The sequence below is a fragment of the Brachypodium distachyon genome, chromosome 4 (assembly GCF_000005505.3).
Source record: "Brachypodium distachyon strain Bd21 chromosome 4, Brachypodium_distachyon_v3.0, whole genome shotgun sequence".
In the NCBI taxonomy this organism is placed as follows: Eukaryota; Viridiplantae; Streptophyta; class Magnoliopsida; order Poales; family Poaceae; genus Brachypodium; species Brachypodium distachyon.
The window spans coordinates 37,525,568-37,539,933 of record NC_016134.3 but is presented as its reverse complement, the minus strand read 5'-3'; the positions used below and the strand labels follow the sequence as shown (position 1 = coordinate 37,539,933).

Below are 14,366 nucleotides of genomic sequence, written 5' to 3'. Positions count from 1 at the left end.
CATTGGGGGTGAAAAAATTACCCTTCATCACGACAAGGTACGTATACTGGCCATGTGCACGAGCACACAATCATTCTGAAAGCTATTTCTTCACAAGATCTTTAGATTTGGCATTCCTTTTTTGGTTTACCAGGCTCTCTTAATGACATCGATGTTCTTCACCGTGCAACATAGTCCAGTATGGACCGAAAGAAATAGCGAATCCGATTAAAAAATCAACACTTAATCACTTATTAAACTATTACACCCTCAATTAACCTTTTATGTACTTATTGTGCATGATATCTCCTTTGACGCATGCGTAGCTAATTAAGCCTATATATTTACGGAACAGACACTTGCATTGCATGCCCATATGACTGTGCATGCGTGGGTGCTGGATCCACCCGGCCCGCGCGCCTGGATCGATCAGCACTGCGCCGGAGCGAACGACAAGGTGTCCGCCTCAAGATCGTAGAGCACGCGCATGTCCTGCTGCACGAAGTTGCCGATGGTGGTGCCCGAGTCGCCCGAGTCCGCCAGGAGGAGGCACAGGTTCCCTTTCCTCTGGTCGTCCAGCACGTAGTTCCGGCGCGGCAGGTCCAGGTCCGCGCCCTGCAAGTGGAACACCATCCTCGGCACTACCGCCGGCCGCGGTACTCTGCTCGCGGCCGCGGCGAAGCACACCCCGTCGTCCGGCCCGCTGCTGCCGTTGGCCGCGAACGGCAGCCTCAGCTGCGACCGAAACGCCCTGACCACCTCGGCCAGCACGGGCGCCGGGAACAGCGTGAGCGCGGTGCCCGAGTCCACGATCGCCCCGCCGGAGCCGTCGGGTCTCAGCGCGAACGCCGAGATCGGGATCCGCAGCCGCCTCGCGCCCACCGTGACCCCCGTGAAGGGCACGTAGTAGAAGGTCGGGTTCTGGCGGCTCCGCAGCAGCCTCGTGGTCTGGACGGTGGCCGTGGCGGCGTCGTAGACGCCGCCCCTGAGGGAGCCGAAGAGGAGCGTGCTCTTCCTCCCGCTGGCGTAGGGCGTGAGGCAGTAGGAGAAGCGGCGGATGGCGAGCTGCGAGACGAGCGACAGCGGTGCCCGGCCGAACCCCACGATGCCGGAGCCGTTGTTCAGGCTGCCCTTGTTCATGGTGCCGCACCCGAACCCGAGCGGCGCGCTTAGCTTCGTCGTCTCGCCGCCCGACGACGAAGACGAGAAGGTAAACCGCTCGGTGGCGTACACGCCCCGCGTCGTCGTCCCGTCGCCGTAGCTGTATCGGTAAGTGCACGTGTCGGGGCGCTGGCAGCTGTGGTGCAGAATGTCGTTGCAGAGCTCTCCGGCGCACCGCATGGGCTCGTACGAAGACGAGGCGCCGGGGCTGAAGATCGGGTCCGGCTGCGGGAGGCAGCTGGCGCACGGCGCGCACTGCGTCCAGATGAGGTCGCTTCCCGTGTCCAGCAGCGCCGACACGGGCTGCGGCGGCGTGCCGACGGCGAGATCCACCAGGTACTCGAGGTCTCCGGACGGGCGCACCGGCAAGCCAGGCTGCTGCTGATTCTGATCCTGCTGCCGCGCGCCCTTATTGCTGCCGCCGAGGCGCGCCACGGACAGCGCGGCCGCCCTGGCCTTGCTGCGCTGCACGGCGCGCCTCACCAGCTCGCGCCTGGACAACTGCTTCCCGGCGTCCACGTGGGTCAGGTCCACGCGGACGTCTCCTCCGGCGAAGAAGAAGGCCCCCTCTGTGGGCGCCGGCGTGGAAGCGTAGAGCGACGCGGCGAGGATCAGCAGCACTGCTAGTACCAGGAATGTTCGCTCCATGCTTAATTAGCGTTGCATGCGACTACGTCGTATATCTCTGGTTTCTGCAGCACGGCGTCCTACATGGCTATATGTATCCACGAATGATCAAAAAATTCTTGCAACGCATCGAACGCAAGCTGGGCCCGAAAGCAACCGCCAAGACGATGATGGTCCAAGCCACTCTAGAAAATTCCCTTCTCAATGGTGGATTAAGCACCAAAGTAGGGGAATGCTCTTGGGGCATCGCCAGGCCTGTGTGGTTTGGCGACCTGTACCTCACCAGCTGCGCGCCAGAGACTCCACACTTGATCACATCGATCACGGCTAAAAATCTTGACGTGACCTCCGAATTAAGGGGCACGTATGGCGTATATGAGCTTATCGGTGAGAACTGAGAAGAGCTCGGAGGCTGATTCCTGCAAGAGATCAAGTATTCTAAACTTGCCCGAGGTCTAATTCGAACCTAATTCAAGCTTTCGTGAACACGCCAAGATTTGGCGGACAAGTGGGGGCTCCATCGAGCTAGCTAGCTAGCACGCCTGGCACAAGCTTGAGGTCCATTGCAAGATGGTGTCATGTCATCAATTAAATCAGGTAATCTTGTGAGATCGATCGATCGTGCACGCACTCGATGAGTAATTAAATTAAGTGGAGAACTGGAGATGACATCTTCAGGTTAATCCCTTGGTCCTGTCTCGTGGTAATACTCTGCTATATATACATACTCCATATGCTTGTCTTGCAGCTTACTAAACTAAGGTCTACTAGACAAAGCATATATGTCGGGTCAGTAGCAAGTGCGGCACCCATTTCCTTCTGCTCGATCGCCACGGAATGGATCATGCCTTGCTTTGCATAATGGAATGTCGGTTGGTGTGATGTTGCTGTAAGATGTATTCCAAACAAATTTAAGACGGTCACACCGCACGTGCACACTACAAGTACGATACTACTGATGCAGCTAGAGGTTAACTAAGAATGGTGTCAGCTATGTTCACATAATATTCAGTTTAAGGTTCCGGGAAACATCACGTTGCAGAAGGGGAGGTTGAAGGAAAGAATGCGTGCATAGATGCCAGATCTGCGTTGTTGAGTGCGTTCAGGGTGAGAAACCAAATAAACAACGTGAGACAAAATGTTCCACTGATTTCCCTTCAAACCGTGGAAGATAAACCGCCCTAATAAGAAAAGTTATAGCTAGCACGAGTGCACGACTGGTTGAAATTTTCCCTGCTTTTCCTGAAAGGCGTTCAGTCCTGCCTAGTTGACATGGCATCACAGAGCTTAGACACCCCTGCTTTGTTTTTTGCCCGAGAGGTGCACGGCGCATTATCTGTGTCCTGTGCGATTCCTTCTTTCAGGACCAGTTTTATATTCGAACCGAAGGGGTAATTTCCGTTAATCAATACTGGTACTTCTGTAGTAGCAGCACACAATTAAATACGGTTCATTTGATTCTGTTGCTGTTGAAAAGCGTACATTTTCCTTTCTAGCTTCCTCAAGAAAAGTAACCGTCCATCCCAAAATCGACAGTCAAAAAATCAGGTCGCCGCGCCAGCAAGCAGCTACGCCCTGCGGCATCAGTCAGCCGCGACGGGGCAACTGTATTAGCGAACGCAAGTCCAGGCGGCTAAACGGGGCTGAGGCTAGCGTGGGCCTAGGGCCTACCATGGTCGGGTCCCCGTGGGATTTGTAAGACCAACGGGCTGCAACCCCTGCCCCATGCAGAACTTGCGCGACGGGAGCTCCACTAAACAGCCCATAGGCTTTATCAGCTAGACTTTTTTTTTCCTTCCAAACAACGGAATCAGCACGTCTCACGTAATTCGAAACAATGCCTGGATCTAGGTTGAATCTAATATGGAGTATATGATTGGGACTCTAAATTACTGGGTCATGTACGTTGACCCAGTTATCTAATGCTTTGAAACATATTTGCTATCTCCAACTCATTTTAGTTATGATTATGCTATTTTTAAGACAACGGAAACAACTATTTCTAAATCGACTGAAAAAGAAACACTTCTTTTAGTTATTCAAATCAACCAAGTAACAAATCAAGTAGTTTCATACAGAAAATTATATCCAACTTCAGATGTAGAAAGATGCGACGGGACAACCTAGAAAAAATGTACAACTCCTGAACTTCCCTAATTAGAGAAAAAAAAGATCGTTCCTAATTAGCAAGCAGGCCCGGGCGGACCGGAGTGCAACCGGTTCGACCGAACAGGGCCCTAAATTTTTGGGCCCCCAAATTACTGTTGTACGGTGCTAGGCTGCAGCCCATTAGTCATTAACAAGCCCGTTTATGGAGGCCAGGTGTTTGCGTGACTCCAGCGTCGCGTTCGCCTCTCCTCGTCTCACCGCGCGGGACGGTTGCACGCGATCTAACCCAATCGATCCGTCAGGCCGAGCGCTGACAGCAAGCAAGTGGCAACATGCCTGATTAGCAATTTGGGAGGATCTATTTTGGGTACCCAATTGAAATCTGCTTGCTGTTTGATGCTTACTCTTGTTCGCGATGCTGTTTATCAATATGCCTTTAATTTTGTTCTATGCATCTGTTGTATCTAGTGTTTCAATAATTCAAGGTCTGAGTCATAGTCATGTCTTTTACTCCCTCCGTCCAACAAAGGATGTCTCAACTTTGATTAAGTTTGAATGCATCTATACTAACTCATGTCTAGATACATCCAAATTTTGACAAACTTGAAACATCTTTTGTTGGACGGAGGGAGTAGAAAGCATGAATCCAATGCCCAAAAACGTTAGAAAAGACAAAGGGAACAAGATTTAATTCAAATGCTCCCTCTATCCCATATTAAGTGACTTAAATTTGCACAAATATGAATATTTGTATACCTAAAAATCCTCTAGATACATGTAATATTTCGGCACTTAATATGGGATAGAAGAAGTAAACATTATGCAACCATAAATGCAAACAGACATGATTTTAATATATCCAATTGTTATGTGTGATATCATTATTATAATACATTAGTTCTATTTTTCTAGTGTGGTAGGAGGCCCCATTTACGGTTTCGCACAGGGCCTCCGATTTTGCCGGCCCGGCCCTGTTAGCAAGTCAAAGTAGGGGAGCCAAGAAGCGGATTCAAGAGCTCGTTTGTAAGCGAGCGGATATTATTCATGACACTTTAGCAGATACTCCTCCCGATCCATAATAAGTGTCAAGGATTCAGTACAAAGTTAGTACAAATGTGTGTACTGGCTCCCCGACACTTATTATGCATTGGAGGGAATACAGATCAATACATGAACAATATGGCAGATCAACCTACAGTTAATTAAATGCCCTGCCAAAATCCAAATCCAAAACACACATAGGAGTAACTATCAAAACAGAAATGAAAATGGCGCAATTATGCATAAACAGAAAATGGGAAACTAGGAGCTAGCTAGAGCTACGGCGACTACATAACGTTGCACGTGGCCGGGGTGAAGGACAGCAAGCTGTTCTCGTTGTCGTAGAGCACGTGGAAGTTCTGGTGCTGGAAGCTGCCGATGATGGAGCCGTCGTCCGACGCCGCTATGGCCAGGCACAGGTTCCCCGTGTCCCCGTCGATCAGCATGTAGTTCTCCAGCGGCAGCTCCATGTTGGCCCCTTCGAAGTGGAAGGCGAGCTCCGGCATCGTGACGATCTTGCGCGGCGGCGGCGGCCACACGAAGCACGTGTCCAGGACGTCGGCCAGCGACGTGGCGTTGGTGAGCGGCAGGCCGACCTGGTCCGCGAACGCCTGGTGCACCATGTCATAGGCGGCCCGCGCCAGGTACGTGATCGTGGAGCCGGAGTCGATGATGACCCCGCCCGTGCCGTCGGCGTCGTTGATGGCGAACACCGACGGGTCGATGGGCAGCAGCTCGCCCCCCACGCTGATGCCCGTCATGTTGAGGTAGTACATGGTGGGCAGCCCCGGGTTGACGATGAAGGGCGTGGACTGCACGGGCTCCCCCGTGCTGGCGCTGGTGCTGTTGAGCGTGGCGTAGGCGCCGAAGTAGAGCCTGCTGGGCACGGGCGACATGAAGGAGGTGAGGCAGTAGGAGAACCTGGGCGAGCCGAGCTGGCTCACCAGGGACAGCGGCCCGCGGCCGAAGCCGACCATGCCGGACCCGTTGAAGAGGGAGCCCGCGTTGAGGTTCCCGCAGCCGAAGGCGATCCTCGGCACGGTGACACGCGTGTCGTTGGTGCCGAACGTGAAGGTCTCGTTGGAGAGCACGCCGGCGGTGTTGGCGCTGTCGCCGTAGAAGTACTGGTAGACGCAGACGTTCCGGTAGCAGAGCGGGTAGTAGAGCGCGTTGCACATCGGGGAGTTGCAGGGAAGCTTGGCGTAGGACGGGGACTGGGCCGGGTCGAAGAAGGGCGTGGGCTGGTCCACGCACAGCATGCAGGGCGCGCACTGCGTCCAGATGAGGTCGCTGCCGGTGTCCAGGATCGCCGAGTAGTACCGCGGCGGCGTGCCGATGCCCATGCTCATCAGGTACTCGCCCTCGCTGGCCAGCACCAGGATGCGGGCCACGGTGATCGCGTCCGCGGCCGTCGTCGTCGCCAGCGACTGCAGCGCGGCGACGCGGGCTTTGCTCCGGCGCACGGCGCGCGAGAGCAGCTGCGCTTCCGTGTACCCCGCCCCGGCGTCGATGTGGGTGAGCGTGGCCTGGAAGCCGAAGCCGGCATCGGGATACGCTGAGACTGCGGCGGAGAGGAGCAGTGGGAGCAGGACGAGCAAGAATGCCGGAATGCTTGCCATTTTGGAGTGGCCGGTGGCGAGTGTGGCACGCTATACGGTGAAGTGAGCAAGAAGGATTCCTGGATCTGTGTTTTATACCGTGTCCCTTGGCTCATGGATCACATGCGCACGTATGAGTAACTCGACACTGATCCGGAGGGATGAAGGCTTAGTTTGTATACCTGGGCGTGTAGTTGATCCTGCGAATTAACAAAGCTAACGTAGAGCAGTGAACTATGGTTGTTTGGCCATGGAACAGAGAATTTACGCATCGAAAACTGGGAAATTGCGGACTGCAATGATGCACTCGGTAAAAATATATCCCGGCGCGGCTCTCCGTTCCGTCGAATCAACGCTAGCTGCGTCGGAGGTATGGAGATCTGTGATCCAGTGATTGTGTGATTTATTAGTTCTGTCACAACTCTTCCCTCATTAGTTTAGCGTCGTACTACCATGGTTCAAACTTGCGGCTTCGAGGCCACTGGAATGACCAGAGTTTCAGAAATTTTATTTCGCATTTTGATATATCTTCAATTCATACTATGTTGATTTGACAGCTGAACAGCGAAACAAATTAGGGATTGGTGCATGTGCAGATCGTCACATGCATCGAATTAGGGATTTTCGGCCCGCCTCTGTGCAGATGGACATCTGAACTCCGGAGTACCTGATACACCCTGACCATCGAGGAGTAATCATAATTCGAAACGGAGGGAAACCCCTTGAACTCTTCCTCGCCTCACGACCAACGGCAGCAGCTCGGCGTAATTCGAAACGGAGGTGCGTCGATCCAACGGAGGGTCTGTCTGGGAAGCCCAAGCCGTGCATGTGCAGCAGCCAACGAAGCCTCCGGGATCAGCTCCATCGGAGTCAGCAAAGCGCGATAGAAGCCGCAACTTGAACATCGGATCGCGTCTACGTCACCGGTTGCCGCGCGGATTTTGATTTCGTGCTCCTCGGATGTTGGAACCTGAGCGTAATGGGCACGGCAGCAGCTCGCTAGTACCACTTGGCTTAATTACTTGTGTGGCACAGTGACAGTGGCACAATATGCAGATGCAAAGTTTTTTTAGAGGTCACGGTGCTCCTGTAATTCATTACAGAAGAATAGAGTGGCTCCGTTTATAAGGAAAACAGAATTGGAAACCATACAATGCACAGCTTATTTAAGAAAAGCCGCAGAAAAAGTCTTGACTACGAGCAAAACAAGGCAAAGCCGACAAACAAGTCGCAACAGCAAAAGCGAACCTTCCGTAAAAAAAAACAGCAATAGCGAACCACCGCCCGCTCCAACGACACCGAAACAAGGAGCAGTTCCTAACACCAGAAGAAGGTAGGCAGAGCTGGACTTCTTCGGTGACCGGAGCAAAGAAGATGTCACCCCGATATAGGTACACTCGCGCACCGGTGAGCACGTGCTACTCGAAGCCGCAATCCCTGGCCAAGCCTCACCAAGCTCATCGCAGCACATCCAACGCCGCCAAAAAAGGGCTCCAAAGGCAATGCCTCCAAAGTAGGGAACGGCGACCAAAGCCGCCGCCATTGCCCGGTCCAGATATCAGGATCAGGGCTTTTGCTCAGAGACACCTCGACTGCTAGGGATGGGATGCAATGGGGATGCACGACGACGCCTTCAAGAAGGGAAGACGTCCACAGACGTCGTCGTCGCCGGCACCGACCACTTCGGTGCAGGGCTTTCACCCACAACCAACAACAACCCATCGCGGATGGAAGTAACATTGTAGAGAGCCAAATTGGAAGCCTGGCCAAAGGAGCCACCAACTACCACCGCTGCGTGGTGTCGACGGAGTCCGCCACATGCCACAGAGCCCGATACCCACCGGCCGGAATGCTTCAACTCACGTACCGACCATCAGCGCCTCAACCACCAACAACATGCCATGAAACCGGCGATGCCCAGTAGCCCGCGGCCCATCCTGCGGGCCCCTCGCCGGCCCTCACCATCCCGCAGGGCCCAACTCCTCCCTCAACAGATCTGGGCACTAGACCACAGTTCCGCTCAGAAGCCCCCTGCAGACCACCCCCTCGCACCTGGCCGGCCCATGCCTGCCCTGCAGGGCACTGCCGGCCACCCCCAACCAGATCTGAGCGCGAGGCCCCAGATCCCACACGAGAGACACCCAGCAGCCCACTGCCTCGTCCCGCTCCAGCCACGCTCAGACTAGAGAGAACGTGTTGCCGCTTGATGGGGAAGCCCCGCCGTCCGCCATTGGAGACTTTGTCCGCCAGCATCCTCCGGCAATGGCGAGGAGGAGGAGGACTAGGAGGAGGAAGGGAGAGCTCGGTGGCGCTGGAGGAAAGGGGTCGCCTCCCGAGTTGCCCTAGGCAGCGATGCGGGGGGCGTTATTCTGCTCTGTTCTAGTCCGGAGCAAAGTTTGAATCGGGTCAAAGGTCACTCGTGTTTGGATTCGAAACGTATGCATAAAGTTTCAAGGGTTTGTTTGGACCACGGTAATGTGTACGCTAGTCCACCAGATTGAAGCACCTCAAATTGGCTCTGGAAACTCCAAATTTGTTGAAAATCAAAATCGTCCTTTTATACCTTGAAAATGGTGGTACTCTAGATAAATCTAGAGAAAACGAGAGTAATGCGAGGGTTGCTCATAATGTAGTTTTATGTCCGCGACGAAATAATTGGACATCTATTCTTTCGCCCGTGCAACATGATCGATCATCCACTTATAGTGTTACACACATGTTTGCCAGCTCGTTGTGAGGTCTAGATAACAAACTTCAATCACTTATTCGGGCTGGGTCCACGCGTCGGTTTTACTACCCAATATGGCTAAGTAGAAACAATATATACCAAAAAGAATGTCTCATGTCGCTCGTAGATTGTGTATTCATGTACACATCCGTTTATACTTAAGACCTCTGAACACATTGTGGTTGGCGACACACTCTTTGCAGGGCAGGGTATTGAACCGCTGCTTGTTTTCTATATCGGCATGAAAGAAAGCCAAATCTTCCAAAAATGAAATTAGAGAACTAACGTTCCTGCCACCATCGCTAAGATAGAAGAAGCACCGACCGACAATAAATCAACAGAAATTCCTTAAAAAAAAATCAACAGAACAGAAGTCGATCGGTGGAAAAAACACCATGGACTCCCTAATTATGTTGCTTGTGAAAGCCAAACTAGGACGAGAACGAAGCCAAATGTTTTTAATTCCATATAATGTTGCCCACCGTTAAGATGTCACCAATAAGGACATACAAATCTAACATTGAGTAAACTTTATACAAACAATAACGATTTATCTGGGTTTTCCCTTCTCTCTAGGCATAAAAAAGGCCGCCATGGACGAGGGGAACTGACAAAGCTCAAACATGGTGCACCTTCCTCCTTAGCACAACGTCTGGGATTATTTGTTCAATGAATACACTGCAATCGATCAGAAACCTGAAATGACAAGAAAGAATCTGAAGTATAAGCCAAAAGTTACACAAAAAATCTTCAAAATTGACATCTCTAGTTCTGCTATTCTCATATTGAAATTTCTCCAAAAATGTTTTGACAAAACTATGTGAGACGAGACGTGCACAAACTAGACTAACGTGATAGGTTTTAAGGAGATGCATGAGCAGTCCATCTCAATAGGTTAGAACTTCAGACCATTTAATCTTGGCATATGCCATAGAGTGAACCGCAAAGACGAAATGGAACGGTGTCTTCAAAGACACACAAACCTTAAAAAATATGTCGCAAAACGATAAAACCAAACGTTCACGTACCCCCACCCCTTACCGAACGCCGGACAGGGCAAAGATTACAACTGCTTTTTTTTTTCTGCTCTGACCGGTAGGGTTCCATCTTTTATACGTCGTGCGCACAGTGTGTAACACCGAACTTTATTTGAGAGGAGGGTAGCAGCACCTAGCATTTTCACATCGTGGGCCTAAGCGCATGTAGTTTCAGTATGGCCCATTAACGAGGGAGCATCTCGTCCTTGACGGTGCATGCGCCGTACCAACCCACTCGAGTCATCCGAAAATCAGGCCCGCAGCGGGGTCAAGCTCGGCTATATGAGCTGCCGCCATGTCATCAGGCCGTGGCTTCGCGATAAGAAAGTGAAACCATACACGGATTGCTGAATCCTTCACGGCTTCACCCCAACGCAGTTGCCAGTTGGTGGTCAAGATCGCTTCCACCTTCCAGGTTCCAACCAAGCTGATACTCGATCGGCGCCGTGTCGCTTTTGTGTGCCCTGGACAAATGTGGCTCGACCTCGACTGCATCTTTAGGGAAAGCCATCATGGCGCCAGACACTAGCTAAGCTAGGTTCCCGGCCAGCTAGCTACGGACGACAGGAGAACCATGTACACATACTCTACGTACATACGTGGGAATATTGCAGCAGAGCATTACGGAGTATTACGTGCGGCCGGCACTCCTTCTCACTCTCGAAAAGCATGCATCTTTAATACTCCTGCGTCCCCATGCTGGATTGCTGGCTAGCTACCTGCAATTTATTCAAAGTTCTACGTACTCGTCAATATATAATTGGAGTTGTCTCAGTCGTCTGCAGTAGCTAGGCAAGAAATGGCGCACGGAGTGTACATATGTACTACTCCGTATAGTTTTTCAAAGATTTTTTTTGGTAGAAAGGTCTTGTAAGGTATAGTGATTTATCTTCTTTACGAATTCTAGATGAGCTAGATAGAAATACGTACTACTCATTCCGTCTCATATTAAGTGATTTTCTATTACATGTATTTAGACTCTTTTTAGACACAGATACATTAATATTTGGACAAATTTGAGTCATTTAATATGAGACGGTGGGAGGGAGGGAGTAAACATGGGACGGAGGGAGTACGCAGGCGGAATAGAACAACTATATCGTGTCGATCTTTTCTTTAGGAGTAATATATCAGTAGCCCAGCAACAAGCTAGTGTCTCATGCATTAGTTTGTGCACATACTAATAATGGAGTAGGTTTCATCGGTACATCGATCGATGCTATAATTAACCATGCAACGATCGATGTCAACGCATGTGCTTTTCAGTGTCATGAACGCTGTCATCGCTTGTTCCAAGCGATATACTGTACACATCAATTAATTCGTCAGTGACATGAACGTTTGACACGTACGCTAGCTCAAGTGGAAATATATATAGCATCAATCCTTCAAGACCATGAAATGTGTATAAGGCACTCAGTATGTATCGTCACTCTTTTAACGGCGTCTCTTACAGTACCTTAATTAGATGTTTAGATACAACCACCCCCTGAACTGTATCTTAAAGTGAATTCCACCTTTTTACCCTGTTTGTAAATTTGTGATGGCGTTTATTCCCATTTTAATATTGTGCTACATTTTACACCTTGTTTATAAATGTGTGACAGTTTTTTACCCCCATTTAACTAATTAATTTTCTTGTTTTCTGACATGATTGGATGCCATATTTGAAAGCATATATTTTTTGTTATGCATTTTCTTCCTTCGATGGACCTGACCACACCCGCTTGCTGGATTATCATGCATTTTTGTCAGGTCTATCTAGGGAAGACAACGCATAACGAAAATACGCTTCGAATTTGGCATCCAGTTGCTTGCCACATCTGCCTGATATGTGGGTCCATCAATTGAGAAATAGGGAAAGTTAGCTAAATGAGGTAATTTATCGAAATGTGACACACTTATAAATATGGTGTAAAATTTGGTAAAAAATTTAAAATGGGGTAAATATCGTCACAAATATACTAACAAGGGGCATTGGAATTGAATCTTGTACCTTACATAGAATAATTATTTATTGTAGTAGATCCCAGTTATAATTGGATGATGAATGTGAGATTTAATGGCCTATATATATTGGATTTGCATGTAGAGAAATGAAAGAACGATTGCATTCTCCATGCTGATTAATTATATATGTGACACATAGGCAAAAATATGATCTGGATGGCTAAAAGATGGCGCCAAGGTGGAGCATTGGAGAGGCCTAATAATGTTTAACAGTACCGTGACTCGCCGTCGACAATAATATTAATATATGCAAAAAAAACATAGAACAAGTCGACTCGCTCCATATATACGATGTGTTGAGTTTACCCTGGAAACTGAATCAAATGGATAAGTTACATATATTTGTTTGTACAAATGCATTATCTATTTTTACCATTGATTATGTATTCTATAATAATTTATTTTAGAATAAAAATGGACAATATAATGGTGAAAAACACCATGATGATGAAAAATCAACCCCCACAGTTGTCATGAGAAGCGCTTCAATTTAGTCTCGTACCATTGGAAATTTCAGAAGGACACCACCAAGCATGCATGCAGTGCTCTGTGATTTGCAGACGGATGGAACAAAACTCCCAGAGAGAACAGGCGGTGAATGGGATCAGTCGACCACACGCCGTTCAGATGCAACAAGAGTAGCACTGTGCATGGCATCTCTCTTTCACAACAGCCACGTGAACGAAGTAATGAGACCCGGCCTGGGGCTACCATTCCTTTGTCACACATGAGTGTCGAGACAGAACTGCTTAAATGCTTGGTCAGTTCCTGTCCCGGCCTAATCACCTTCTTGGATTCTTCTAAGTGTCAGCACATGCATGCTCACATCTACTCCTAATGTAAAGACGGCTAAGGTTAATTATTTGTATACTGTATTATTAGGAGTGGTTATATGTATGCATGAAGGAACATGTTTAATTAGTACAGCTAGCTAGCTAGCTAGCAGTATGAACCATGAACTAGGCTTGGCTTTCCTTTTTGAAAAAGACGCTACATGTGCTAGGCAGCTAGGTGTGCAGTTCTCATGTACTGATCTAAACATCCATCCATGATTAAAATTATTTGATGCCACTGCACAAGGACTAGAGTCATGAGGTGCTTGGAATAGGAAATTGGTAGTTTCAGTAGTTTATAGATTCAGAACATGTGAAAACTTGACTTCACACCAGACACTTCATATCTTTGCTAGCTCCCTTCTACATTAGCTTGATTTGATTCCCACATGAACATGCAGCTAGCTAGCCTAGTGTGTATACTACTACGTACATGCCTGGTCATTGCTTCATTCTGGACGACAAATCAGAATGAAAAGAGAAAATCGCAAGTCAAATATTCTACTGTATGCAGTTATAGAAACACTGTTAGTGGTCTTTTAATTAATGGCAGACAGAAGAAAACCCCAATTTTCCACATGTACAGTAAGAAGAATAGAAGAAAGGAGCTGATTAATAGATGAGATTTACACCATACATACTTACTGATCTAGCTAGAGGCAAACTGCTGGAACTATGCTGAGGTGCAAGTACTGTGCAGATGCTGGTTAAAGGGATCGAAGCCTGGTCCGAGATCACCACATCATACACTGCATATATACACAAGATCGAGCAAATGGCACTCAACAACAGCATATCATGCATGCATGCCCTCCATGTACATGATGTATGTGGAGACCTTGAACCAGACAACAACCCCCTTAACCTAACTTCAACCTGGACATGCAGTCCAAACAAGCTAACAGAGCAATCATACTCAACACGGTAGATGGAGCTGCGTAGCCATGGATACAGGGAAGCAAGAATATGACAAGCAAAAAGATGAGAAGAACTGGCTACTGAAGAAGAGATATGCAAAGGGGGGAGCTAGGGCTGGAGGTTTTGAAGAGTGGGGAGGGAAGGGGCGCACAGTGGCTAACTGGCTAAGGATGATGGGCCACTGCATTGCCATTTATTGGGAGAGGCCTGCCATTGGACACACACGAGCTGTGCACTGATAGCCACTGCAAACGGACTTCATTGCTTTGTGGCTGTGGTACAATGTGTGAGAGGAGAGACGACCGCCTTGTGTTCAAGTGGGTGG

At 49.4% G+C, this 14,366-nt stretch overlaps 2 protein-coding genes and 1 non-coding gene across 3 annotated transcripts; all 3 read right to left on the bottom strand.

The window, feature by feature from the left end:
• Positions 1-171: 171 nt before the first annotated feature.
• On the bottom strand, positions 172-2,213 carry LOC100840060 (aspartic proteinase nepenthesin-2). The gene has a single exon (XM_003578162.4). The coding sequence runs from the start codon at positions 1,786-1,788 to the stop codon at positions 409-411; it is 1,380 nt and encodes a 459-aa protein (XP_003578210.1). The 5' UTR covers positions 1,789-2,213; the 3' UTR covers positions 172-408.
• Positions 2,214-4,882: 2,669 nt separating this feature from the next.
• On the bottom strand, positions 4,883-6,651 carry LOC100839757 (aspartic proteinase nepenthesin-1). The gene has a single exon (XM_003578161.4). The coding sequence runs from the start codon at positions 6,534-6,536 to the stop codon at positions 5,205-5,207; it is 1,332 nt and encodes a 443-aa protein (XP_003578209.1). The 5' UTR covers positions 6,537-6,651; the 3' UTR covers positions 4,883-5,204.
• Positions 6,652-13,803: 7,152 nt separating this feature from the next.
• On the bottom strand, positions 13,804-14,011 carry MIR166G (microRNA MIR166g). The gene has a single exon (NR_126910.1). It is a non-coding gene; the product is annotated as a microRNA MIR166g (primary transcript).
• Between the last annotated feature and the right edge of the window lie 355 nt (positions 14,012-14,366).

What these genes read in the sequence shown, in the direction of transcription:
- LOC100839757 (XM_003578161.4), bottom strand. Translation starts at nt 6,536, where the DNA reads ATGGCAAGCATTCCGGCATTCTTGCTCGTCCTGCTCCCACTGCTCCTC.
- LOC100840060 (XM_003578162.4), bottom strand. Translation starts at nt 1,788, where the DNA reads ATGGAGCGAACATTCCTGGTACTAGCAGTGCTGCTGATCCTCGCCGCG.